This window comes from Elephantulus edwardii, unplaced genomic scaffold (assembly GCF_000299155.1).
Source record: "Elephantulus edwardii isolate Elephantulus edwardi_28Jun2011 unplaced genomic scaffold, EleEdw1.0 scaffold00272, whole genome shotgun sequence".
Classification (NCBI taxonomy): Eukaryota; Metazoa; Chordata; class Mammalia; order Macroscelidea; family Macroscelididae; genus Elephantulus; species Elephantulus edwardii.
Window position 1 is genome coordinate 1,962,808 of NW_006400022.1, and position 25,760 is coordinate 1,988,567.

The 25,760-nt window shown below is 39.7% G+C and overlaps 1 protein-coding gene and 1 pseudogene across 1 annotated transcript in view; one reads left to right on the top strand and one right to left on the bottom strand.

Moving 5' to 3' along the window:
• Window positions 1-9,327, top strand: part of LOC102867124 — a 13,865-nt pseudogene extending 4,538 nt beyond the window's left edge.
• The window catches only part of ADAMTS17 (ADAM metallopeptidase with thrombospondin type 1 motif, 17), a 530,244-nt gene that overhangs the window by 305,326 nt on the left and 199,158 nt on the right, over window positions 1-25,760 (bottom strand). Inside the window, exon 8 of the mRNA XM_006900064.1 lies at window positions 12,741-12,846. Coding sequence (XP_006900126.1) covers window positions 12,741-12,846 — 106 coding nt within the window. The remainder of the gene's footprint in view (window positions 1-12,740; window positions 12,847-25,760) is intronic.

A 25,760-nucleotide genomic window follows, 5' to 3' on the forward strand; every position in this document is an offset into this window, starting at 1 on the left:
GGCATTATGTTTATCGTAAGAGTACGGAATGAGGGTTGCAGAGTGGATTATATTTGGGGGTTGGGGAATGTGTGTGGGGGATTGCGTACCAATGAGAGAGTTTTTCTTTGGCGTTTTAAGGAGAGGAGCAAATGGGGGGGGAGAGGGGTGCAACAATGAATGAATGGAATTCCAAAATCTTTGTAGATGTTCACTGAAAAGAAAAATAAAGAAAGTTAAAAAAATCTAACTAGAAACTAGGAAAAAAGAAGGAATCTCAAGGATAGACAAAAGAATTAGGCAAAGAGCTAGATGAATATATGCCTCCTAGCAAAAAAGTAGTCTCAAAGGAAGCGGAAAATGGGTGAGAGCATCTTAAAAAAAGAAACTATCTGTCAAAGACAGAGTAGGGAACTGAGTAGAAATGACCTATGAAAGCCATGAGATCTCAGAGGAGGATCCTCAAGAGAAGGTGGTTGTTTAAATTTCTTTCAAATTACAAGTACCAAAGAAATATGTGATACCTCAAGTAGCAAGGATAACTGGTAACAAAAAGGTAATTGAACTTTTGATAGAAACTGCTGAAATTGAACAAAATGGTGCCCATTTTATAAGGAATGGTACTCGAAAATATTTTGCTTTATCTTCCCAAGCTGCCCTTGAAATTGTCTGTCCGGATCTTTCACTTCTATGTGTTTTCCTTTATATTTTCTTCTTGATGATTCATAGCAATCTTTAGAGTCTCTTCTGACATCCATTTCAATTTTGTCTTTCTCAGTTTTTGTAATGACCATTTGTTTTCTTCATGTATTATATCCCTGATATCATCCTCACAACTCATCTGGTCTTCTATCATTGGTGTTCAATGAAATTCAGATGGAATTGATTCAAGATAATACCTTGGTTCCTAAGGACTTAATTCATTTTCTTTGGCCTCAATTTGAACTTACATATGAGTAATTGATGGCCTGACTCACAGTCAGACTCTGGTCTAGTTTCGACTGCTGATATTGAGCTTCTCCAATGATTTCTTCCACAAATGTAGTCAATCTGATTCCTTTGCAGCCTATCAGATGAAATCTATGTATAAAGTCATCTTTTAGAAAAGATATTTGCAAAGAATAAGTCATTGTAAATAAAAAATTCAATCATTGTATTTCCAGCTTCATTTCTATCACCAAGCCAATATTTTACAACTACTACCCCTTCTTCACTGTTTCCTACTTTTGCATTCCAGTCACTATCATTAACGCATCCTGATTGCATGTTTAGTCAATTTCAAACAACAAAATTTGGTAAAAATTCTCTACTTCTTCCTCTTTGGCACCAGATGCAGGAGTATATACTTAAATAGTTGTATTAATGGGTCTTCCTTGTACGTGTATGTATCTAAACCTGTCACTCACAACATTGTATTTCAGGATAGAACTTGAATTGGCTTGGGAGGACTAAGCAAAGTATTATAACAGAAGATGCAAAGAGCTATAACTGGAGAATAAAAAAGGAAGGACTTGCTCTGCATTTCTCAAGAACTGAAAAACAAATTTAAGCCTCATGTTGCAATGTTGGAACATGCTATGGGAAATATACTTAATGATCCAGGAATTATCAAAAGAAGATGCAGGGAAAACAGAGTCACTGTACCAGAAAGAATTCCTTAACACTGAAAAATTTCAGGAAGTACCATATTAACAGGAGACAATAGTAATGAAAGAGGAATTGGAAGCTGCAATAAAGGCATTGGCAAAAAAATAAGGCCCCAGGAATTTACGGGATACCAACTGACTTGTTTCTAATAACGGATTCAGCAGTAGATGCACTCATCAGTCTATGCTAAGAAATTTGGAGGAAGGCTGTCTGGCCAACAGATTGGAAGAGGTTCCTTGATCTTCTGCAACAAGTGCTTAAGTCCTCTGCACTTTCAGCAAGTAAGGTTGTGTCATCTGCATAACTCAGGTTATCGATGAGTCTCCCTCCAATCCTGATGCCACATTCCTCTTCACCAAGTACAGCTTCTTCGGTAATTTGATCAGCATATAGCTTGAACAAGTATGGAGATAGAATAAAACTCTCACACATTCATCTCCCAATTCCAAACCATGCAATGCTTCCCTGCTCTGTTCGCACAACAGCCTCCTGGTCCAGGCACAGGTTCCACATGAGCACAATCAAGTGACCTGGGATTCCCATACTTCTCAATGACAACCACAGCTTGTCAGGATCCACACAGTCAAACGTCTCTGCATAGCCAATAAAGCATAAATACACATTCTGCTGGTATTCCTTAATTTCAGCCAGGATCTATCTGACATCAGCAATGATATATGCCTGATGCCATGGCCTCTTCCAAATCCTGCTTGAACTTCTGGTAGTTCCCTATGTATGCACTGTTCTTTGCGCTTTTGAATGATCTTCAATAGCATTTTGCTTGCATGATAGTTTCCACATTCAGTTGGATCACATTTCTTGGGAATGGGAACAAATATGGACCTCTTCCAATCCATTGGCTAGATAGCTGTCCTCCAAATTTCCTGGCATAGACTGGTGAGTGCATCCAAGGCTCAATCTGTTAACTGCAGCAAGTTAAGTGGCAGCCCATTGATTCCTGGTGCCTTGTTTGTTTTGGTTTTTTTTGCCAATGCCTTCAAAGTAGCTTCCATTTCCTCCTTCATTACTATTGGCTCCTATTAATATGGTACTTCCTGAAATTTTTCAGTCTCAATCAATTCTTTTTGGTACAGTGATTCTGAGTGTTCCCTACATCTTCTTTTGATGCTTTCAGAGCCGTTCAATATATTTCCTATAGTATCTTTCAATATTGTGACACGCAGCTTAAATTTTTCATGTCTGAAAAAACATTTTAAAATACATAAAGGATTTAATTTCTCAGTTTCTTGCATGTGAATATCAGTAGGTAATACTCAGTATTTTCATGGCATGACATATCATGTGAAAGATTGTGTTTCTGATTGACCTTTATAATGAATAATGCTTTTGTTTCCAAAAACTCCCCTAAAAGATCAAAATGCAACATGGAAAAATCCCAGTGACATCAGCTACGAACCAGTCAGTTCTGTTCTTAAAGAAAGTTTAGCCTAGAAAACCCTGAAGGGCAGTTCTGCTGTGTCACATGGGGTCACCATGAGCCAAAGACTTACTTAATATCAACAACAGTGATATAAATTGTTACGTTACTATGGCTGCACTCAACTTTCTTTTTCCTGTATTCTAAAAATTTGGGCCATCTTCATGTTAAGAGACTAAAAATGAGTTCATATGGATGACTTTTTATCATTTAATTGTTTGGTCAGGAGTAAACAAATGTTAGAAACTTTTCAAAGATCTGTTAGTTCTTCAGCTTTGCTTTTCCACTGTTTATTACTTCACTAGGTCATATACAAATACTAAATGTGATCCAAACCTGTGTGTTAACATGGACATTTGAAAGTTTTCCAGTAGCAATCTGCCAAGGAATGTCTCACCATAGCAATAACATGGAAACAGCTCAAACGTCCAACCAAAATTGAATGGATTGAGAAAGTATGGTACATTCACACCATGGAATACTACACAGCATGCAGGAGCAATGATTTTGAAAATCACCACCTAACTTGGGAGGGACTGGAGAGTATAATGCTAAATGAACTAACTCAGTCCCGTAAGGACAAACACTGTATAAGACCATTATTGTAGAAATAAAAAGATAACTAGTAAAATGTGTATGAGAATTCAAGGGAGGTGGGAGGGTAGGTGTAGAGGGGTGAGGATGGGGGGTTAGTAATCATAGGATTGCACAATTTGACAGGTAGAGGGTTGGGTGCGTAAAGGAAATGAGAAAGATCCTGTGAAAAAAATAATGTATATGAACTTTGTCAGTTAACCAGTATAAAATAAATGTTTTTTAGATTTTATTTTAATGATTTTAATGAACATTTACAGAGATTTTGGATTTCAATTCATTCACTGTTGCACTTTTCTCTCTGCCTAGCCCTCCCCCCTGCCTCCCCGCCCCAGTTCCCTCCTCTCTTTGAAAAGTAAAAGAAAATTGCTTTCTTTGATATACAATCCCCCCACACCCCTCCTGCCACCCCAAGTACACTCCACTATGCAACCTTAATTGTGGACTCTTGTGATAACCACAATACCCTATCATACATTGCTTTTAAATTATTCTTTCCCTCATCTGTTTCAATGCAGTTTATGCAATTTATCCAGTTTTTCTCAGTCTGACCCCAACTCTGATATCAGTTCCATTTTACAGCAGTGGCACCATGCGACTGAGAAATTTCACTCAGCATAATGTCCTCCAGGGTCACACATTTTGAATAATATTGCATGAGTTCCTTGTTTTTCAATTCAGCATACTATTCCATTGTGTGAATATACCACAGCTTCTCTATTCATTCATTTGTTGATGGGCACTTAGGTTGTTTCCAACTTCTTGCTATTCTGAACAAAGCCATGATAAACATGGGCGTGCATATATCTGCTTGGATGTCAGTTATGGACTCTTCGGGGTATATTCCCAGTAGTGGAATTGCTGGGTCAAATGGTATCTCTATTTGCAACTTTTTGAGAAAGTGCCATATCACCTTCCACAGTGGTTGCACCATTTTACACTCCCACCAACAATGAATAAGAGTTCCAGTTTCTCCACAACCTCGCCAGCATCTGTTGCTTGCTGTTCTGTTCGATTTTGCTCTTCTGATTGGGGTGAGATAATATCTCATAGTTATTTTTTTTTAAAATAAAATTTTTATCAAAACAACACTAGCATTCTAGCAGTAATATTACTGGTAGGGCTAGGCAAGCAGTATGAATAGCTTAGCACTGTGAATCCAAAGGATAAAGATGGGCAATCTCGTCCCATGTGGCTTACAGCCTCTGAAAACCTGCTGGAGGGTCACCAATTAGTCAACTCTGACTCAAAAGCACATAAGAACCACAACTCATAAAGTGAACTCTGGTGGAGTAGTCCATAAGGAGGGATGATGCTAACCCGAAGCTGACCTCTCTCTTGAAATTTCAATTCGCCTGAGGATATGTAGAAAAAGATGGGCAACTTTTCCCTGGCAATCTACAGCCTCAAAAACCCTACTGGAGGTTCAGCTAAGAGTCGGTTCTGACTGGAAGTTCTGAATGAGTGAACTTATAAAATAAAAGCTATATAATACCTACCCCATAGGACTAACTAGTATAATGAATGCACAGCACAATGCACAATGCAATTGTTATTAGTATTAGGTGCTGTCTATCCTCATGTGCTTTGCTATGTTTGAGCCTAATGTTACAAATCACTGCACCAATCCATTTTGTTGAGAATCTTCTTCTCCTTCACTGATTCTCTGCCTTTCCGAGCATCATGTATTTTTCCAGGGACTGGACCCTTCTGACAACATGCCCAGAGTAGATGTGCAGAAGGTCATCATTCTTGTCTCTCCTCTAAGGAGCACTCTATTTGCAATTCTCCCAAGGTATATTTGTTTGTTCTTTCAACACTCCATGGAGTATTCAGTACTCTACTCCAACATCACAACTCAAATGTGTTGATTCTTTTTTGATCTTTCTAAATCATTATCAAACACTCAGATGCATAAGGAGCAATCAAAAATACACACATGCACACACATATGAATGCAAATATGGGCTACTATTTGTGTGTCTATATGTGTGTGTTTTAGCTTCCTATGGTTGACCATAAATGATACAAAATATAAAGGAATTGAAAAAATTATGTAAACCAGTTTGACAAAGCCTATCTTTATGTAAAAACTTTACAGTATATAATATATAGGAAAATAAAAGGACAAGAGCTGAAATCAATGACAGAGAAAAAGAAATGCAATTTAACTATCAATAATACCAAGAGCTGGTTCTTCAAAAGAATGAATAAAATAGATCATTGGCAAACGTAAGAAAAGAAAGATGACCCAAATAACTCACAACAGAAAGAGATGAAATTAAATTTATACTAATGGAATGTTATAAAATATATACTCAGATTGAGGTAAAGATATAGAAGAAGTGACAAATTCCTTGAAATTCAAACTCTATCCAAAATGACACAGATGAGTTTTGAACACTTGAATAAATCCATTACAAAAGAAGATACTGAGCAGATCCTAAAAATCTATGCCTCAAAACAGTCTGCCCATATGGTTTCACATTTTAATTCTACCAAGCATTTAGAAAAGATCTATTGCTAATTCTTTTTAAATTAATTTTTTTAAATTGAAAAATAAAGAACATTCCCAGAGTGTTTCCATGAAGCATAATGCTGATACAAAAACCAAGCAAAAGCATTACCAAAAAAGAAAATTGCATACGAGTATCTCTCACTAATATAAATGCAAAAGTAGTTTTTTAAAAAACCTTGCCTAACAGGACATCAAAAATGTAATTCCTCTTGATCAAATGTGATTCATAACACATATGCACAGATAGTTCAACATAAGAAAAATATAAATATAAATCATCCTATCAAGAAAACTACAAACAAGAACCATATAATCCTGTCAACTGATGCAGAAAAGGCCTTCAACAAAATCCAACACTGCTTTCTTCTTGCAAACAGGGACCAGGCAAGAAAGCCCACTTTAACCACTTCTCTTCAATACTGTTTGGGAAGTACTTGCTAAGGTAATACAACTAGAGAAGGAATCAGCATGTGTGTATCTCACATAAGTTTATATCTTTATTCATTATACTAGTTCTGTTGTTTTTGTGTTCTATTGTTTTGTGCAATAATGTGAGCTACAACTCACTACAATCCTGTGAAAAGATGATCAAAATATTTCTCTATCCTATGAGAAGCTAAGAGGGTTGTCACTATTCCAGTTCTTCTCACTGAAGATCTTCCTCTCATTCACGACTCTATTTTCTCAACATGGAGTTCTTATTCCCCAACTCCAAGGAGATGTTCCTTTGACAACATGGTGAAAGAATATGAAATGAAGTTTCACCATTTCTTTCCATAAGAAGCACCCTGTTTGATATCCTCTTAAACGGAATTGATCATTGTTTGGGTAGTCTGTGGGACAGTAAATACTCATTCACAGCACTAAAATTTAAAGACATTGATTTTTTTTTTCATCGATGGTTTATATTTACAATTGTTCTAGGCATGCATTTGCATTTTGCATTGTAAAAATTTCTTATGGCACTGAGTTAGTTCACTTAGCTATAAGACCATTATTGTAGAAAGAGTATGAGAATCAAAGAGGTGGGGAGGAGGGTGAGAGCAGAGGAGTGAGAATGAGTGGTTAATTAGAGGGTCACACAATTTGATGAGATGGGGGAGAGATGGAAATGGGAAAGATCCAGTGTGAAAAACAATGCATACGAACTTTGTAAATAAACCAGCATAAATTATTTAAAAAAAATTAAAAATAAAAAATCAATCAAAGACTACCATGGGCTTTCATAATATGGTCATTCAAGGATTTTCAAAGGTCTCTTATTTCAGAAATGGATGGCCAGGCCTGTGTCTTAGTCTGGAAACTCTGCTGAAATCTGTCAACTATGGCTGACCCTGCTGGTATTTGAATTACTGATGACATCCCTTTCAGTATCAAAGCAACACACAAGTCACAAAAGCATGGCAAACAGATGAGAAGGGGTGGCAAACAGTAGATGTTCAGTACATGATGTTGTTGTTGTTGTTATGTGCCATCGAGTTGTTTGCGACTCATAGCGACCCTATGCACAACAGCCCTAAACTCTGCTCTATCCTGCGCCAACCACACCGCCTCTGACACACCCATCCCGATTACCTCAGTCACCGAATCAATCCATCTCATAGAGGGTCTTCCCCTCCTGCGCCGTCCCTCCACCCTCCCAAGCATGATGTCCCTCTCCAAGGACCCGTCCCTCCTGGCAACATGTCCAAAGTATGTCAGACGAAGCCCCAGAATCCTTGCCTCCAAGGAGTAGCCTGATTTAATCCTCTCCAAGATGAATCTGTTTGTTTTCCTGGCAGTCCAGGGTACATTCAGTGCCCTTCTCCAGCACCACAGCTCAAAAGCATCCACTCTCCTTCTGTCCTCCCTAGTCATTGTCCAACTCTCTGATGCATAACAAGCGATTGCAAAGACCATGGCCTGTATCAGGCGCACCTTAGTCTCCAGAGAGACACTGTTGCTCCTGAGTACTTTAGAGAGGTCCCTAACAGCATGATAGATATGATTTTATTGTTGTTGTTGTTGTTGTTATGTGTAATCAAGTCACCTGTAACTCATAGTGGCCCTATCTATGTACAATAGCTCTGAACTCTGCTCAGTCTTGAGCCAACCTTATTGTCTCTGACACACCTACCCCTATTAGCCCAGTCACTCATCTCATCCAGGGTCTTTCTCACCGGCGCTGTCCGTTCACTTTTCCAAGCTTGATGCCCCTCTCCAACGTCTGGGACCTCCTTGCAACATGCCCAAAATATGTCAGCCTTGCTCCAAAGAACAGCCTGGTTTCACTCTTCTCATCACTGGGCAAATTGGCAATATTATGATAAATGGTGAAAAGATTAAGATTGTTAACAGCTTTATCCTGCTTAGCTCCACAATCAGCACTCGTGGTACCAACAGCCAGGAAATCAAAAGATGAAATGCATTTCATAAAATCTGCTGTCAGGGATCTCGCCAGAGTACTGAAGAGCAATGATGTCAATCTATAGACTAAGGTGCACCTGATCCAAGCCATGGTCTTTACTATTACTTGCTGTGCACCAGAGAGCTCCACAGTGACTAAGAATGATAAGTGAAAAACTGTCATCTTTGAGTTATGGTGCTGGAGGGCACCATAGCATTAGTAAACTCTAAGAGGTATAAGGACTGGATGGTAACCTCAGTAACACAAGTCCATCAAGTCTGCTATTCCATCCTTAAATCACCCATACATTTAAGGGAAGTCGAGTTAAATTGTATCATTCTGTTCCACAAATAAGGAAGTCTGCAGGTACACTGGCTGTGAAGGAGCTTAAGCAAGGCAAAAGGAGTCTTGCCTTTTCAAATATTCCACACACCATGACTTGCATGGAGGTCCTGGGGCCAGAGATGGAGAGGTTTCAATCTGTTTCCTAACACACAAGAATGCTCAAAGACAAAAGACTTCTCAGAAGTCACAATTATTCAACTAGGAGAAAGGCAAAATGCTACCATGATATTTTTTGGTAATTATTTTTGTAGGGCAATTAGAGTTGAGTGGCATGTGAAGAAGCACCCTTCAAGCAATTCCACATTGACAGTAGCTACAGGGCAACAAACTATTATTTAATCTAATCTTTCTGTTTTGCAGACCTCAAGTGCTAAGAGGCTAGCATTTTATTCAGCGGAAATAGGTCCTCATGGAAAATGAGGCCTTGCATTTTGAATATACAGGGAGATGGTTGTTTACAAACAGTATTGGGACTTTTGCAGTGTTGAATGCTACATTCAGTAATGCTTCTTCTGACAGCACAGTCCAAATAATCTTATTTATATTTACCTTTCAAAGGACAAGGGAGATCTGGTGGGTAAGGAGTTACACTGCCAACTGAAGGCTGGTGATTTGAATTCACTATCCACTCCAAGGGAGAAAGATGAGCAGTCTCTTCCCATGTGATTTACAGTCTCAGAAAACACACTGGAATGCCAGCTATAGCTTGGCTCTGACTCAACAGTAAAGAGTGAGTGAGTTTTCAAAGACAAAACAACCTTGTGGTCAAATATTTTGACAGCTTTGCATTGTTATAAGCCTCAGGGTAAATCTCAGGTACTAAAAAAGGCTATCCTCAGCAAAGAGGGGTGGTCCAATTAGGAACTGGCAGCTACTGAATGCAGGAGGTCCTTGTCATATGGAATTATCTCAACAACTAGCTATTTGTTTTGTTTTGTTTTTAATGAAGGGCCAAGTGAATTACAGTAGAGAGATTAAGTAGTTGTTGTTGATGGCCTTCAAGTCCAGCATGCCTCATAGCAACCCTATGAACAAAAGGCCCAAAGCCCCTCTGCAACTATCGACATTTATCAAAGTTCATAGAGTGTCTGGAGGCATGTTGTTTAGGAAGTGGATGCCATTACTGCTTCCAAAGCTGTCATAGCATATTACTGGTTGAGTCATACCAGTGATACAACACTATGTACACAGTCATAGCAACACTATGTACAGCAGCTCTGAATCCTTCCCTGTATTGAGCCAGTCTCGCTAATTCCAACACACCAACCCCCAATGCCCCAGTTACTGTCTCAATCCATCTCATCAAACGTCTTCCTCTCCTGCACTGTCCCTCCACCCTTACAAGAATGATGTCCTTTTCCAATGACCAATCTCTCCTGGCCACGTGCTCAAAGTAAGTGAGGCAGAGCTTCAAAATCCTAGCCTCCAAGGAAAGACTTGCCTTCATCCTCTCCAAGACAGACCGATTTGTTTTATTGGCAGTCCACAGTATATTCAAGACTGTTCTTCAGCGCCACAATTTGAAGGCATCTATTCTTCTTCTGTCATCTTTAGTCATTGTCCAACTCTGAAGCATAACAAGTAATTAAGAAGACCAGGGCCTGGATTAGGCACACCTTTGTACCTAGACTGACATTATTGCTCTTCAGCATTCTGGAGAGATCCATGACAGCAAATTTTCCCAATGCAATTAGTCTTTTGATTTCCTGACTCCTGGTGCCAAAATGTTGATTGTGAAGCCAAGCAAACTGAAATTGTTAACAGCCTCAATCTATTCTCCATATATCATGGTGCTGCCAATTGGCCCAGTGGTGAGAATCTTTGTCTTCTTAATGTTAAGCTTCAATCCATATTGAAGACTACAGTCTTTGAACTTTTGCAGCAAGTGCTTTAAGTCTTCTTCAGTTTCAGCAAGCAAAGTTCTGTCATCTGCATATTGTAGGTTGTTAATGAGTCTTCCTCCAATCTTGATGTCACCCTCCTCCTCATAAAGCCCTGCCTCCCAAATGATCTGTTCTGCATACAGATTGAAAAGGTATGAGGACAGGATGCAGCACTGACACAGTCTTTCCTTATTTTGAGCCATGCAGTGTTTTCTTGCTCTGTGCTGAGGACTGCTTCTAAGTAGAAACATAATACTATTTCCCAAAGTCATTTTGATTTATATCTCATTATCTCCTCATCAGATATTCTTTGATACATGCCTTTTGCCACTCAAGAGATAAGAATTAGATTGTATTTCACTTAAAAAATTTTATTCTAGGACTTTGGGCAAAGTTATAGTGCCATCAATATTTGAAAATTATTGTCAAGATTAAACAACAATGTAATTAAAGGGAATTGCTCATTTTATGCTTGTAGGCCCTGGGACAGTAACAAACAATTTTCTCTTTAGTCCAGGAAATATACATAATGTTATTTTTACTCTCTGCACCCACATCACAATAGCTAACAGGTAAACAAAAATCAACTGTCAAACCTTTCTCCTTAGTATTGGAATAAATGAAAATGCTACCAGATAAAATAAAACAGCACCACCGAAAAATAAATAAATGAATGAATGAATGAAGTCCCAGAACTGCTGATAGTAAAGAAAAAGCATTGATTTAAACATTTGGTTTATGCATTCCACGTTAATCTTATGAAGGTAGGGATAAGTCTCATCTGATGCAGTCATTAGGAAACTTTTACGCTAATTTTTAAGAACTAGATTTCCATTTAATTGTACTATTTTATTCCCACAGCTTAATTCCCACTCTTCTCCCATCTTTGATCCCATAAATTTGAATATTTCTGTTTTATTTTCCCTTCTCTCCTACCTAATCCTGTGCTCTCAAACAATACCATAGCAATGTTACCTTTAGAGAATATTGTCATAGAAACATAAAACAGACACCTCTTTGAGGAGGAAAAAAAGTAAACATTTTGGAGTCAGCTGGCTTTCTGCCACCTGAGACTTCTCTCTTGAATGATGATGTCAAAGCCAGGTCAGCTCCCAGCCTCTCTTATCCTGTTTCTTCATCTAAAAACTGAGGTTTCCTTAGATTCTATCTTGCTTTAAGATTCTGGTTATTTCAGCAGGTGATACTGTTATTGCTGTTAATTGCCACTGAGTAAGAATTAATTCATAGATGATCCTCCAGTAGTTTATCAGAGGCAGTAAATTGCATAGGAAGAGACTATTCATCTTTCTTTCGCAAAACAACTGGTGGATTCAAGCCACATGCCACTGTGTTGGCAGTAAAACTAAATTCCATGTGCAAATGCAGTAATTAATTTATTAAAAGAAAACCTTGAAATTCTACATTCAGAAAGCTCAACTCCTAGTCAGAATCAACTCATAGCTGACCCTACTGTGAGTTTCCAAAAGCTATAAAGTGCATAAAAGGAGACTGTCTATTTTGCTCCCCTCGAGCAGCTAGTGGATACAGACATCCTGCCCTTTAGTTAGTGGTGTTAACTCTTAACCTACCAGAACACCAGAGAGCCCTATATTCAGAAAGTTAAACTATACTGGAAACTAGCTGAAAATAAAATAGGAATGGCAACAGGATAAAGATAAATCCATGAGTGCACCACACTGTTCAGGGAAGGGGAGAGCACCCTATTCCAGGTATCAGCTGGCTTTAAGGACAGACAAGAACATCAAGTGAACATTCTGACTTTCAGAGGGCTTCTGTGCCATAGTGACCTTTCAGCTCTCACCCCCCAATCCTCATTGTAAAAGCAGTAAAGGCACACAGGCGTACTACTTTAGAACTAAAAGATCAGTCAAAACCAGATATTCAAATATAAATTTAATGAGGCATAACCACCCCTGGACATATACTTACTTGTGGCCCAGTTCATGAGCAATGGTAAAGGCCAAATTGAGGCCATTGTCTTCAGCTAGCACACACTTCCGCTTTGCACTGCACACACCTCCTAAGTAAGCAATTCCTGTAGTGGAGACATAAAACATATCCTCTTCAGAATACAGGTTCCGCCCTTACCAGCAAACCTACAGAACTAACATCACACCTAACAAAACGAACAACAGGATAAAGCTGCTCATTGGGCTGGCCCTCTCGTCTTCACTGTTCACATGGGATTGCAGGCAAAGAGCTTCATGCTCATCTGATAATCACCACCACTACCACCAAATGAGAATTTACTAGATGTCAGGCATGTGCTTACAGGGTGACATGTATTCTCTAATGTAATTCTCTTTATCCATTACACATACCACCCTCTGTCAGAGTGCTAAACTGTGGTGCAGTGTGTGTTATTGTGATGCTGGAAACTAAGTCACAGTTTTTCAAACATAAGTCAGGGGGATGCTGCATGAGTGAGGTACAGCCTCTGGAAGACAGGAAGGAAAGTTCAGGCAAATAGATGAATGTGTGTGAACAGCAAGGTATCTGAAGTGTGAAGACTGTTCAGGGTAGAGGCAATCTTCAGTGGAAAGGCCGGCAGAGGCGTCACAGTGCAGACACATCTGCTCCAAGAATCTATCTACATCATCAGCAACCTGTATGTGACAGATTTAACTGACATCTTTAAAGATGGAGTAAGGTGGGTTGAAAATCTTCTGAATGGCGGGTTATAAAAAGGAACAGAAAGAGTGAAAGAGTGAAAGAGGAAGCAATGATGTGAAGATGGAGGGAGATAAAAACCACAAGCCATGGAATGCCAAGAGATGCCTGGGCTGCAAAAGCTAGGAAAAATTAATAAAAAGACCCTTCCTCAGTAAAGAGAACATGGTGTTGCTGACACTTGAGTTCAGACTTCTTGCCTTTAGGTTTGTGACATGTTGGTTCTTTGAAGCGTCACTTGGTGAAGATCAGAGAAAGAAGCTCCTCAACAAGATGGGTCTATGCAGTGACTGTAAGAACAGATTAGAGCATATCAGAGATCATGAGGATACTGCAGGATAGGGTAAGGTTTAACTATGTTGTTCACAGGGTCCTATGAGTTTTCCCTAGCTCAAGAGCACAGAACCACAACAGCGTCAGAAAACTAAGCTTTGAGGCACTAAAAGGTCTTCTCTTTACCATGTGGCAGTCTCACTGAGTGCTAGAGAGAGCTTCCAGGGAGCTGCATGCCCACCCTTCCTTCTGGGTCAAAACTGGCCCTTTAATGAGGCCTGAGCCCTAACCTCCCCCACTCCTCATATTAGAGAGTCTGACCCCCTACAGAGGTCCCAAGACCTCTGTGAGCAAGCAGGCAGGTTCACCCATCAATCAACAAGATAGACTCTGAGGTCAGACCTGAGAAGGTGGAGATACAAGGAGTACAATGGCACTGTGATGAGGTTTGAGTTGGCCTCTGCATGTACATGGCCATGAGCTGTGGCCAAATGGGGAAGGAACATCTTTCCCTTCTCCCAGCACACTATCCATCCCCTCCTGAACTGCCTGCTACTCCAGCCCCTTTTCACAAATTTGCTCAGAGTCTGAAGGGAAAGAACAAGCAATGTCTGAACAGGAGGGAGAGAGGAAACATTTAACTAAAAATTATCCTACCACTCCACTTCCCAGGATTGAAAACAATGAATTCTTTGTTTATATAGAATTCAAACAGCTGTGGAAACTGGTCCACTACAGGCCCTGCTTTCCTCTCACCTCCCTCTTTGGGGCACAGGATGGGCAGCACATACTGACAAGCCAGGGCCACTGGGCTGGCACTGGTAGGCCTGCTCAAGGCTAGTACCTGAGCCAGCATCTGTCTGTTTTTATTTGGAAATATGGAGCACACTTGTTTTTTTTAAAAAAAAAATTAAAGAAAAAAATGAAATGCTGTTGGTATCAATATGCTATTTTGCAAATGGGTATCATAATCCAGCAACAAGCCTACTGAAAGAAGAAAAAAAGAAAGTACTGGATCTGGCTGCTCAGTACTTTCAAGGTCATTAATCTGGTTTTGTTTAAAACAGTGGGTTACTATTAAAAGTCCAGCAACAACTGGGTGAAATTCTTCTATACTGCTCCAATGGTATGTGCACCTAGCACACACATTATGCACACAAACTCCCTTGTCATTGCACATTCACTCTCATATACTTGTGCACATGCCACTGCAAATTCTCATACACACTTTTAAACATTCACATTCTCTCACACACACTAGCATTTTTACAGACTTGTATACACATACCCACACACATTCACGTCCACATACACACGTACTCAGATACAGTGTCTTCAGGTATTGTCTGTAGCATTTTAGAATAAATATATCAAATAGAAACAGATATGCAAACGCCTGAGAAGTAGCCTAGTGAGGTGACAAGAGATGCACTTCAGGCAAATGTGTTGTGCCTTCTGGTATGAAGCACAGACCCTAGATTCACAGGACACCTCACCTAATAAGAACAGTAGAACACAACCAGCCTGCAAGCCTTCTAATTAGGAAATGGGCAAGAGAAGGGAACAATGGAGCACAGATTTTGCAGTAACTGCATCTCAATTTTTCCAAGGTTTAGAGGGTTTAAACAAAATTTTACTAGACAAAAAAAAAGTCAGCTTATTTACCAGAAAAGCTCTCACATAAAGACAGATTAAGGTCTAGCTGCTTTTAATGGCTTATTCCAACTCTGAACAGCTTGGTCATAAAACAAAGCAAGGAAAACTATAATACAGAAATGGTGCTGTGCCTTTACAAACACCAGTGTAAATGCTCAGATTGCAATTAACCGTCTAGAAAGAATTCCGAGTTGCTGTAAAAATAAAGTTGTGGGGAATAAACAATAATTAAACCAGGCTGCTTCCGAGAGGAACAAAGCCAGTCACAAATCCTTGTCGGAGGAATTGTGCTCTGAGGAGGAGGAGCTTTGAGGTCTGCGAGCCCAGGAGCACACACTGCAGAGGACTCCTGCCTGAACCACCTCCCCAAATCCTGCCCCTGCTCTTGTCAAAGACAGAAAGAGAATCCCTTTTCTCTAAGTGGATTTTTTAAAAACTGGCATTTTAAACACATGTTCTGCAGCAGAGAAACCCGAGTGAGGGGTGGTCAGTCACGAGTGGTATGTTCAGTGGGTTTTATCCTCCTAGGATGTAAAATCCTCTCTAAGATAAATGAGAATAAAATTCATTTTCAAAAAATGTATATACATGAATTCTACGTGTTAGCAGAACTCCTTGGAAAGGATGGGCATCAGAAAGGTCTCTGGCACTGAGTGGAGTCTTGTCCAAGGTAGACTCTGCTTTGAAGCCAATTGTCTTAGCTGGCAAGTTGTACTGCCATTTCTTGGACTCTGGTGGTAGATATTGTGATGTTGGCAGCTATGACACCAGTATTTCAAATACCAGGAGGCACCCATGGTGGACAGACTACAGTGAAGCCTCCAGATTAAAACAGACTGGGAGGGGGGGGAGCCTGAATGATAAGGTTGTATTAAATACATTCAAGATAATTCAAATATATAGTAGTAAAATTGCTATCAGTTGCTCCCAACCTTAGAATCCTATTTTACTTTCTTTAATCATGGAAAGAACTTTAAACTGTTCACCAGAAAAGGAACTGTATCTTTCTTGTATTAGTATTTACCTCTTTGAAATGGTTTTTCTCAGATATATGTCATTCTTTTCTGGGTCAGCATTAACTTCTTTGAAGATGTTTTTCTCAGTTATGTGTAAACTGTATCACAAGCTGTTTGTCTCCAAGGAGCAGCCTGGCTCCACCCTATCTAGGACAAACCAGTATGTTCTGGCAGTGCTATTCTCCAGCACCATGGCTCAAAGGCATTAATTCTCTACCTATTATCCCGACTACCTGTGCAGCTCTCTGACGCACAGCAAGCAACTGTGAAGATTATGGGCTGGATTAGGCACACTTTACTAATTCAGACTGATGATGTTATTTTTCAGTACTTTGAAGAGGTCCTTGATAGCTGACTTTCCCAATGCAATTCGTCTCTTGATTTCCTGGCTGCTGGTACCAAGAGTATTGATTGTGGAGTCAAGCAAACTAAAGCTGTTAACAATCTCAATCTATTTACCATCTATCATATTGCTGTCCATCTGCCAAGTGGTGAGAATCTTTCTTTTCTTGATGTTGAGCTTTAATCTATATTGAAGGCTGCAGTCCTTGATTGTCTGCAGCAAGCACTTGAGGTCCTCCTCTGTTTCAACAAGCAGTGTTATATCATCTGCATAATGCAGGTTGTTCATGAATCTTCCTCAAATCCTGATGCCACATTCCTCTTCATAAAGCCCCGCCTCCAGGATGATCTGTTCTGCATACAGATTGAAAAGGTATGGAGACAGAACATATTCCTGGTGTATACCCTTTCTTGATTTGAACTATGCAGTGTTTCCTTGCTCTGTTCTGATGACTGCCTCCTGGTCCAAGTATAGATTTCGCATTGTTGTTGTTATGTGCCGTCAAGTCGTTTGCGACTCATAGCGACCCTATGCAGAACAGCCCTAAACCCTGCTCTATCCTGCGCCAACCGCACCACCTCTGACACACCCATCCCGATTACCCCAGTCACCAAATCAATCCATCTCATAGAGGGTCTTCCCCTCCTGCACCATCCCTCCACCCTCCCAAGCATGATGTCCCTCCTGGCAACATGTCCAAAGTATGTCAGACGAAGCCCCAGAATCCTTGCCTCCAAGGAGTAGCTTGGTTTAATCCTCTCCAAGATGAATCTGTTTGTTTTCCTGGCAGTCCATGGTACATTCAGTACCCTTCTCCAGCACCACAGCTCAAAAGCATCCACTCTCCTTCTGTCCTCCCTAGTCATATGCAGAGCAGATTATCCGAGAGGCTGGGCTCTATGAGGAGAATTGTGGCATCAGGATTGGTGGAAGATCTATTAACAATCTCCGTTATGCAGATGACACAACCCTGCTTGCTGAAACTGAGGAGGACCTCATGCACTTGCTGCGAAGGGTCAAGGACTGCAGCCTTCAGTATGGACTAAGGTTCAATGTCAAGAAGACAAAGATTCTCGCCACTGGACCAATTAGCAGCGTCAGGATGGATGACGAAGAGATTCAGAGTGTTCACAGCTTCAGTTTGCTCGGCTCCACAGTCAACACTCTTGGTACCAGCAGTCAGGAAATCAAAAAGCGTATCGCGATGGGAAAGTCTGCTGTTAGGGACCTCTCAAAGGTACTCAGGTGCAACAGTGTCTCTCTGGAGACTAAGGTGCGCCTGATACAGGTCACAGATTTCGCATAAGCACAATCAAATGTTCTGGGATCCCAATTCTTCACAGAGTCAGCCACAGTTTGCTGTGATTCACACAGTCAAATGCCACTGCATAGGCAATGAAACACAAGACATTCTTCTGGTGCTGTCGAGTCACTTACGACTCATAGTAACTTTATGTACAACAGCCTAAAACCCTGCTCTGTCCTGTGCCAATCTCACTGTCTCTGACACACCCACCCTGATTATCGCAGTCACTGAATCCATCCACCTCATAGAGGGTCTTCCCCTCTTTCGCTGTCCCTCCTCCCTCCCAAGCATGACGTCCTTCTCCAAGGACTAGTCCCTCCTTGCAACATCTTCAAAGTATGTCAGACAAAGCCTCAGAATGTTTGCCTCCAAGGAACAGCCTGGTTTAACCCTCTCCAAGATGAATCTGTTTGTTTTCTAGTCCATACTCTTCACCAGCACCACAGCTCAAAGGCATCAATTCTCCTTCTATCCTCCCTAGTCACTGTCCAGCTCTGTGATGCACAGCAAGTGCTTGCAAAGACCATGGCCTGTATCAGACACACCTTAGTCTCCAGAGTGACACCACTGCTCTTCAGTACTCTGGAGAGGTCCCTAACAGCAGACTTTCCCATCACAATGCATCTTTTAATTTTCTGGCTCCTGGTGCCAAGAGCATTGACTGTGGTACCAAGCAAACTAAAGTTGTTAACAATATCAATCTCTTCACCATCCATCCTGATGCTGCCAATTGGCCCAGTGGTGAGAATCTCTGTCTTCTTGATATTGAGCCTCGATCCTATTGAAGGCTGCAGTCGTTGACCCTCTACAGCAAGCACTTCAGGTCCTTCTCAGTTTCAGCAAGCAGGGTTGTGTCATCTGCATAACACAGGTTGTTCATGAATCTTCCACCATTCCTGATGCCACACTTCTCTTCATACAGCCCAGCCTCCCGGATAATCTGTTCTGGACAATGGGAGATAGGTGTTGAAGGGAGTGGTTACGAGTGGATGAGGATTCTGGTGGATGGTGGAACAGGGAAATAAGTGGGTCAAGACACTTGTGCCAAGGGCAGGGACAACACTGAAACTAATAGTTAATTTCACAATTAGGGAAATATCTTTCACTTTTTTCTGTAAAATGCTTCTCTGTCAGATACTTTTCTAGATTTGAGCATTCAGATTAAGACAGACTAGTAAGAAGGATTGGCCATCCACTCCTAAAATAGCTGGTCTCTGGAAACCCTATGTACAACACAACACACGTACATTAACAGATAGGGCAAATGAGAAAGAGCTTTCTTCTGGTACTCTCTGCTTTCAGCCAAAATCCCTCTAACATTAGCAACAGTACCTAGTCCCATGACCTCTTTTTAACCCAGACTGCACATCTGGCAATTCTCTGTCGACGTATGGTTTCAGTCATTTTATGATAGTCTTCAGCAAAATCTTGCTTCCATGTGATCTTAATGATATTGTCTGATCATTCCAACACTCTGTTGGATAATTTTTCTTTGGAATGGGAACAAATATACATAGATCTCTTCCAGTCAGTTGGCCAGGTAGTTGTCCTCTAGATTTCTTGGCACAACTTAGTGAGCACATCCAAGGCAGCATCTGTTTGTTGCAATATGTCAAGTGGTATGCCATCAATTCCTAAAGCCTTGTTTTTTTGCCAGTTCTTTCAGAGCAGCTTGAACTTCTTCATCACCAAAGGCTCTTGATCATATGCTGTTCTGGTACAGAGGTTCTGTATACTCTTTCCATCTTCTTTTAATGTTTCTTAGATCATTTAATGTTCTGCCCAAAGTATCCCTAAGTATTGCAAGTTGTTTCTTCTATTTGTTTCTCAATTCCTTCAGCTTAAGAAATGCTGAGCTCGTTTGGCCCTTTTTATTTTCTGACTCCAGCTCTTTGCACATTTCATTATAATATTTTGCTCTGTTGTTCCAAGCTGCCCTTTGAAATTTTCTGTTCTGCTCCTTAATTCCTTCCCTTTGCTTTGGCTTCTCAGTGCTCCAGAGCTATATTCAGAGTCTCATCTGACATCCATCTTGGTCATTACTTTCTTTTCTGCCTTTGTAATGACGTTTTGCATTCTTCATGGATGATAATATCAAAATAATAATAATAATAATAATAATAATAATAATAATCCCACAGCTCATGTGTTCGTCACTCATTGGTGTTCAAGGCCTTTAACCTGTTCCTGAGATGGTTTTGAAATTTGAGTGGGATAGAGTAGGGTCAAATTTTGGTTCCTGTGGATTTGATTTCATTTTCTTCAACTTCAGCTTGAATTTGCATATGAGTAGTTGGAGCTCTGTTGGTCTGGTCTGGTTTTCACAGCTGATATATTGAGCTTCTCCAGAGATTCTTTCCACAGACATAATCAATTTGATTCCTATGTATACCATCAGGTGAAATCCACGCATATAGCCTGTGTTTGTGTTTCTTATAAAACATATTTGCAGTGACTATATCATTAAGTTGATGTTTTCCAACTACTGATCCTTCTTCCCTGTTCCCAACTTTTGCATTCCAGTCACTCATTATTAATGCATCCTGATTGTATGTTTGATCAACTTCTGACTGCAAATGTTGGTAGAAATCTTCTGTTTACTCCTCTTTGGCTTTAGCTGTTGGTGCATATATTTGAATGACAGTACTACTCACTGGACTTCCTTTATGCATTTGGCTATTATCTTGTCACTCACCATATTATATTTCAAGATGGATCTAGAAATTACTTTTTTCATTATGAAAGAAACCCCATTTTTTTCTCACCTTTTCATCTCCACATAATTGATCATATGATCATCTGATTCAAAATGCCCCATGCCAGGTCATCTCATCTAGTCAATATCTAGAATGTCAATATTTATGCCTTCCATTTCTTTCTTAACAGTGTCCAATTTTCCAACATTCATACTTCTCACATTCCACGTTCCAATCATTAGTATGCTTACAACCATTCCTTCTTCTTTGTGTTTCCATATTTTAGATCTTAGCCTCAGGTGCCATGTCTACTGGTCTAAGTGTGCTCTATTGTCCATAGGGTTTTTGAAGGCCTGTTATTTCAGAAGTGGATGGCCAATCCTTCTTCTTAGTCTGTCTTAATTTTTTAGAATGGTGTCTGACAGACAATATTTTACAGAAAGGAGAAGATGAAAGACATACTTATAAGTAATGTATATTTATAAGTGTTTCAAGACCTCTTTATTTTGTGCAAGCAAGGCTGTTTCAATTGCAAGTCATGAGTTTCTGATGAGTCTTCACATACTGAAGTCGCATTCTTTCTTCCTCATACTGTACAGCTACTAGGATTATTTGTTCCATGTACAGACTAAGTATGGAGAAAGGACACAAACTGGAAACACACATTTCCCTCTTTTAAACAACATAGAATGCTCTTTCTCTATTCAAACAACTACTTTGTCTATGTGTACAAGTTCCACATGAGCTCAGTTAACAGAAAACAAATATAATCCTAGAACATAAAATAAAAAGGAAGAACTGAAGAAATTAATAGAATTAGAAGACAGATGGACCATAGTACCATAAAAAGCACAGAATGGCCATTTGTAAGTGTTATTTGCCATAGGAACTGGAGTCTAAAGAGGTGCCCACAGAGGCAGCTAACTGATGGGAAAGGTACAATTTTGTGTTGTCAGTCCTCTTCTAGATCCAAGACAGTGATATCCAACCCACCAACAATCATTGTTGGGTTGGTAGAGGTTCCTGACTTTACACTGGAATGTCTTTGGCCTACGAATCATGTAAGCCCCCAAGAAATGATGGTATAGAAACGATTTCAAATAAGAGATGCAGCCCTGGATAATATTCACCAGTCTCTGCCATGAAACTTAGAGGAGGGTTGCCTGGCCCACTGGCTGGAAGATATCCATATCTGTTCCCATTCCCAATAAAGATGATCCAACAGAGTATAGAAATTATCAAACAATAAAATTACTATCACATGCAAGCATGATAGGGTTGTTGTTGCTGCTATTGTTGATATGTGCCTTTGGTTCAACTATAATTCATACCACCTTTATGAAAAGTGGCTCTAAGCCTGGCCATATCCTGAGCTAACAAGCTCGGTGTCTCTGATTCACCTGACCTTATTGCCACAGTCAGTGTCAACCCATCCTATCAAGGCTGTTCCTAGCCTATGCTGACCTTCTACCCTTCCAAGTATGATGTCCTTCCCCAAGGATTGCATCTTCCTGACCAAAGGCCCCAGTATGTGAGATGGAGCTTCAAAATCCTTGCTTTCAAGAAACAACCTCTCCAGGACAGACCTGTTTATTCTCTTAGACAGTCTATGATATGTTTAATACTCTTCTCCAGCACAACTCAATAGCATCTATTCTTCATCTGTCATCCTTATTCACTGTCCAGTTTTCAAAAGCATAGCAAGCAACAGAGAGGACCATGGTCAGGATCAGGTGCTCCTAAGTCTCTAGACTGACATCGTTGCTCTTTAGCACTTTAGAGAACTCCCTGACAGTATATATTCTCTGTACAACTAGACAGAGCAAAGGTGGAGAGAAAAGAAAGCCGTACTTGTGGACAACAGAGGCTAGGGTACCAGCATTGCTAAGCAAGACACTTCTACCCCTTGCCACCACCATTTCCCAAGGAAATCCCAGGCTGAGTCATTCTTTACCTTGGAATTCCCTTCATAATCAAACATTTGGTCTTGGGAAAGAGTTGGTAGAGATGGACCATAAAAGACCTCAGTATATATTCTTCTCCAGTACACATGTAACATTATCCAAAACAGATATTTTATATCAAATATAAGCATCAATAAATTTTAAAAGGTCAAAATAACTTAATGCATTTTCTCAGACGATAATGCTATAAAAGTAGAAATAAACAACAAGAGGATAGAAGAAAATCAATGGAAGTGGGTGATTACAGACCAAACAGGAATGCCCACTCTAACCACTTCTGTTCAGTATTGTATTAGAAATACTTGCTAAGACTGAGGGAAAATAGAGGGTAATAAAAGGAATCTAGGCTTGAAATGAGATGGTTAAACTGTTGTGATATGCAGATGATATGATACAGTACACAGAAAATCCCAATAACTTGACAAGAACAGTTAGATCTAGTAGATCAATTTAATAGGGTGGCAGGATTCAAGAGCAATATCCAAATAACAGTGAGATTCCTCTACATTAAAAAAAGAAAACTCAGAGAAGGAAATCAAGAAAGCAATACCATTTACAATAGCCAACCACAAAATGAGATATTTGGGAGTGAACCTAACTAAAAATATGAAAGATATATACTAAGTAAACTACAGAACGTTTCTGCAAGACACAATAAAAGACCTAAATAAATGGAAAAAATGTTTCCTGTTCATGGATAGGAAGGCTCAATATTGTGAAGGGGGGCGGGGGATGAAATAAACCGACCTGTTAGAGTTAGTAAATCAATTTAGCACAGTGGCAGGATACAAGAGAAGTATCGAAAAATCAGTGGGATTCCTCTGTAATAATAGAGAACTCAGGGACTGAAGCACAGTAATAAAACTAAAAAATATCTAAGAGAAAGGAAATTATAAAAGTTTATACAAAAATAAGGGGGATCTAGTGGACTAGTTGCAAGAAGCTGCACCACAATCCCCAAAGCATGTGGTTTGAATCCACCAGATTCTCTGCTGGAGAAGGATGGGAAGAATCCTCCTGCTCTGTGCCAGTCGAAACCGACTTGAGAGCACACAACAAGGAAAAAAAATGAGGGCAAAAAGAAATGGAATAGAAAAGAGAAAACCAATTGAAACTATCAACAAAACCAGGATTTGGTTCTTCAAAAGGGTCAATAAAATTGACAAATGACTGGGAAGTTTAATAAAGGAAAAGAAAGAAGAGATACAAATAATTCAAATTAAAAAAATGAAAGAAGCAATGGCATAGCTAAACCAACTGAAATTAAAAAAGATGGAATTTTATGAAAATCTACACTCAAACAAATATGATCACCTAGAAGAAATAGAAAAATACTTAGACATTAAAAAAAAACTTCAATCTGACACTGACTGAAGCAGAACATCTGAACAGACTCATCACAAAAGCAGAAACTGAGCATGTCATAAAAAATTCCCACCACACAAAACAAAAAAAAAAAAAAAAACCACAAAAGCACAAAACGGATTTATCAGTTATATTACCAAACTTTCAGAGAAGAGCTGTCACCAATTATACATAAATTATTTTAAAAAATAATTAAGTAATCCTCCTAGACTCATTCTATGAAAGAAGCATATCTGTTAACAAAGTCAGGTAAAGACACTGTTAAAACAAAAAATTAAAGACCAGTGTCTCTCAATAATACAGAACGCCAAAATCCTTAACAAAGTATTAGTCAATAGAATCCAAAAGCATATCACAAGACTAACACATCATGTTGTTATTGTTGCTGAGTGCCTTCACGTTGGGTATGACTCACAGTAACCCTAGGAACAAAAGATCTGAACCCTGTTCTATCTTGTGCCATCCTCACACTTCTTGACACATAGAAGCCCACTGCAGCAAACACAGTGTCAATCCACCTGGTTGACGGTCTTCTTCTTTGCCAACCCTCCACACTTCCCAACATCATGTCCCTCTTCAAGGAATAGCTCCTCTTCATCATTCTTGCCTCCAAAGAGCACTTCAGTCTCTAAGACATATTTGTTTGTTCTTTTGGCAGTTAATGGGATGTTCAGTGCTCCTCTTCAACATCACAACTCAAAGAGGTCAATATTTCTTATGTCATCCTTGAGTACTGTCCAGATTTCAGATGCAAAACAAGTGATTTGAAAGAATATGGCCAGAATCAGACACACCATAGTCCTCAAACTCCCGTCATTATTTCTCAATAATTTGAAGAGGTCCCTAACTACACATTTTCCCAGTACAATGTGTTTCCTTATTTCCTGAATACTGGTACCAAGGGTATTAAATGTAGATCTAATCAAGCTGAAGCTCCTGACAGTATGAAACTCCTCTCCATCCACCATGAGGCTCCATATAGGTCTAATGGTAAGAATCTTTGTTTTATTGACATTGAGATGCAATCCATGTTGAAGGCAATATTTCTTGAATTTCTGCAACAAGTGCTTCAAGTTCTCCTCACTTTCAGCAAGCAACCTGCATAACACAGGTTACTGATGAGTCTCCCACCAATCCTGATATCACATTTCTCTTTATAGATTCCAGCTTCTCAGATTTGAACAGCATATAGAATAAACAGGTATGGAGAAACACTACAACCCTGACAAACTCACCTCTCAAATTTAAACCACAAAAGCCTCCTGGTCTGAACCAGATTCCGCATGAGCACAATTAACATGTTGCCGCACACTTTTAACTGATGACTGTGCTTAGAAAGACATCCCCCCCCCTTTTTTTTATGTATTACCATCATTTGCAGAAACGTGTTAAGTGCTCTGGTACTATTTCTCTCAATGTCAGCCACAACTTGTTACGATCCACACAGTTAAATGACTTTGTGCAATCAATAAAGCACAAAAAGATATTCTTCTGGTATTCTTTATATTTATCCAGGATCCATATGCTATCAGCAATGATATCCTTGGTACCACTTGTTGTTGTTGTTAATGTGCCATTGAGTCGCTTGCAACTCATAGCAACCATATATACAAGAGACCTAAATGCTGTTCTATCCTGTGCCAACCTCGCCATCTCAAAC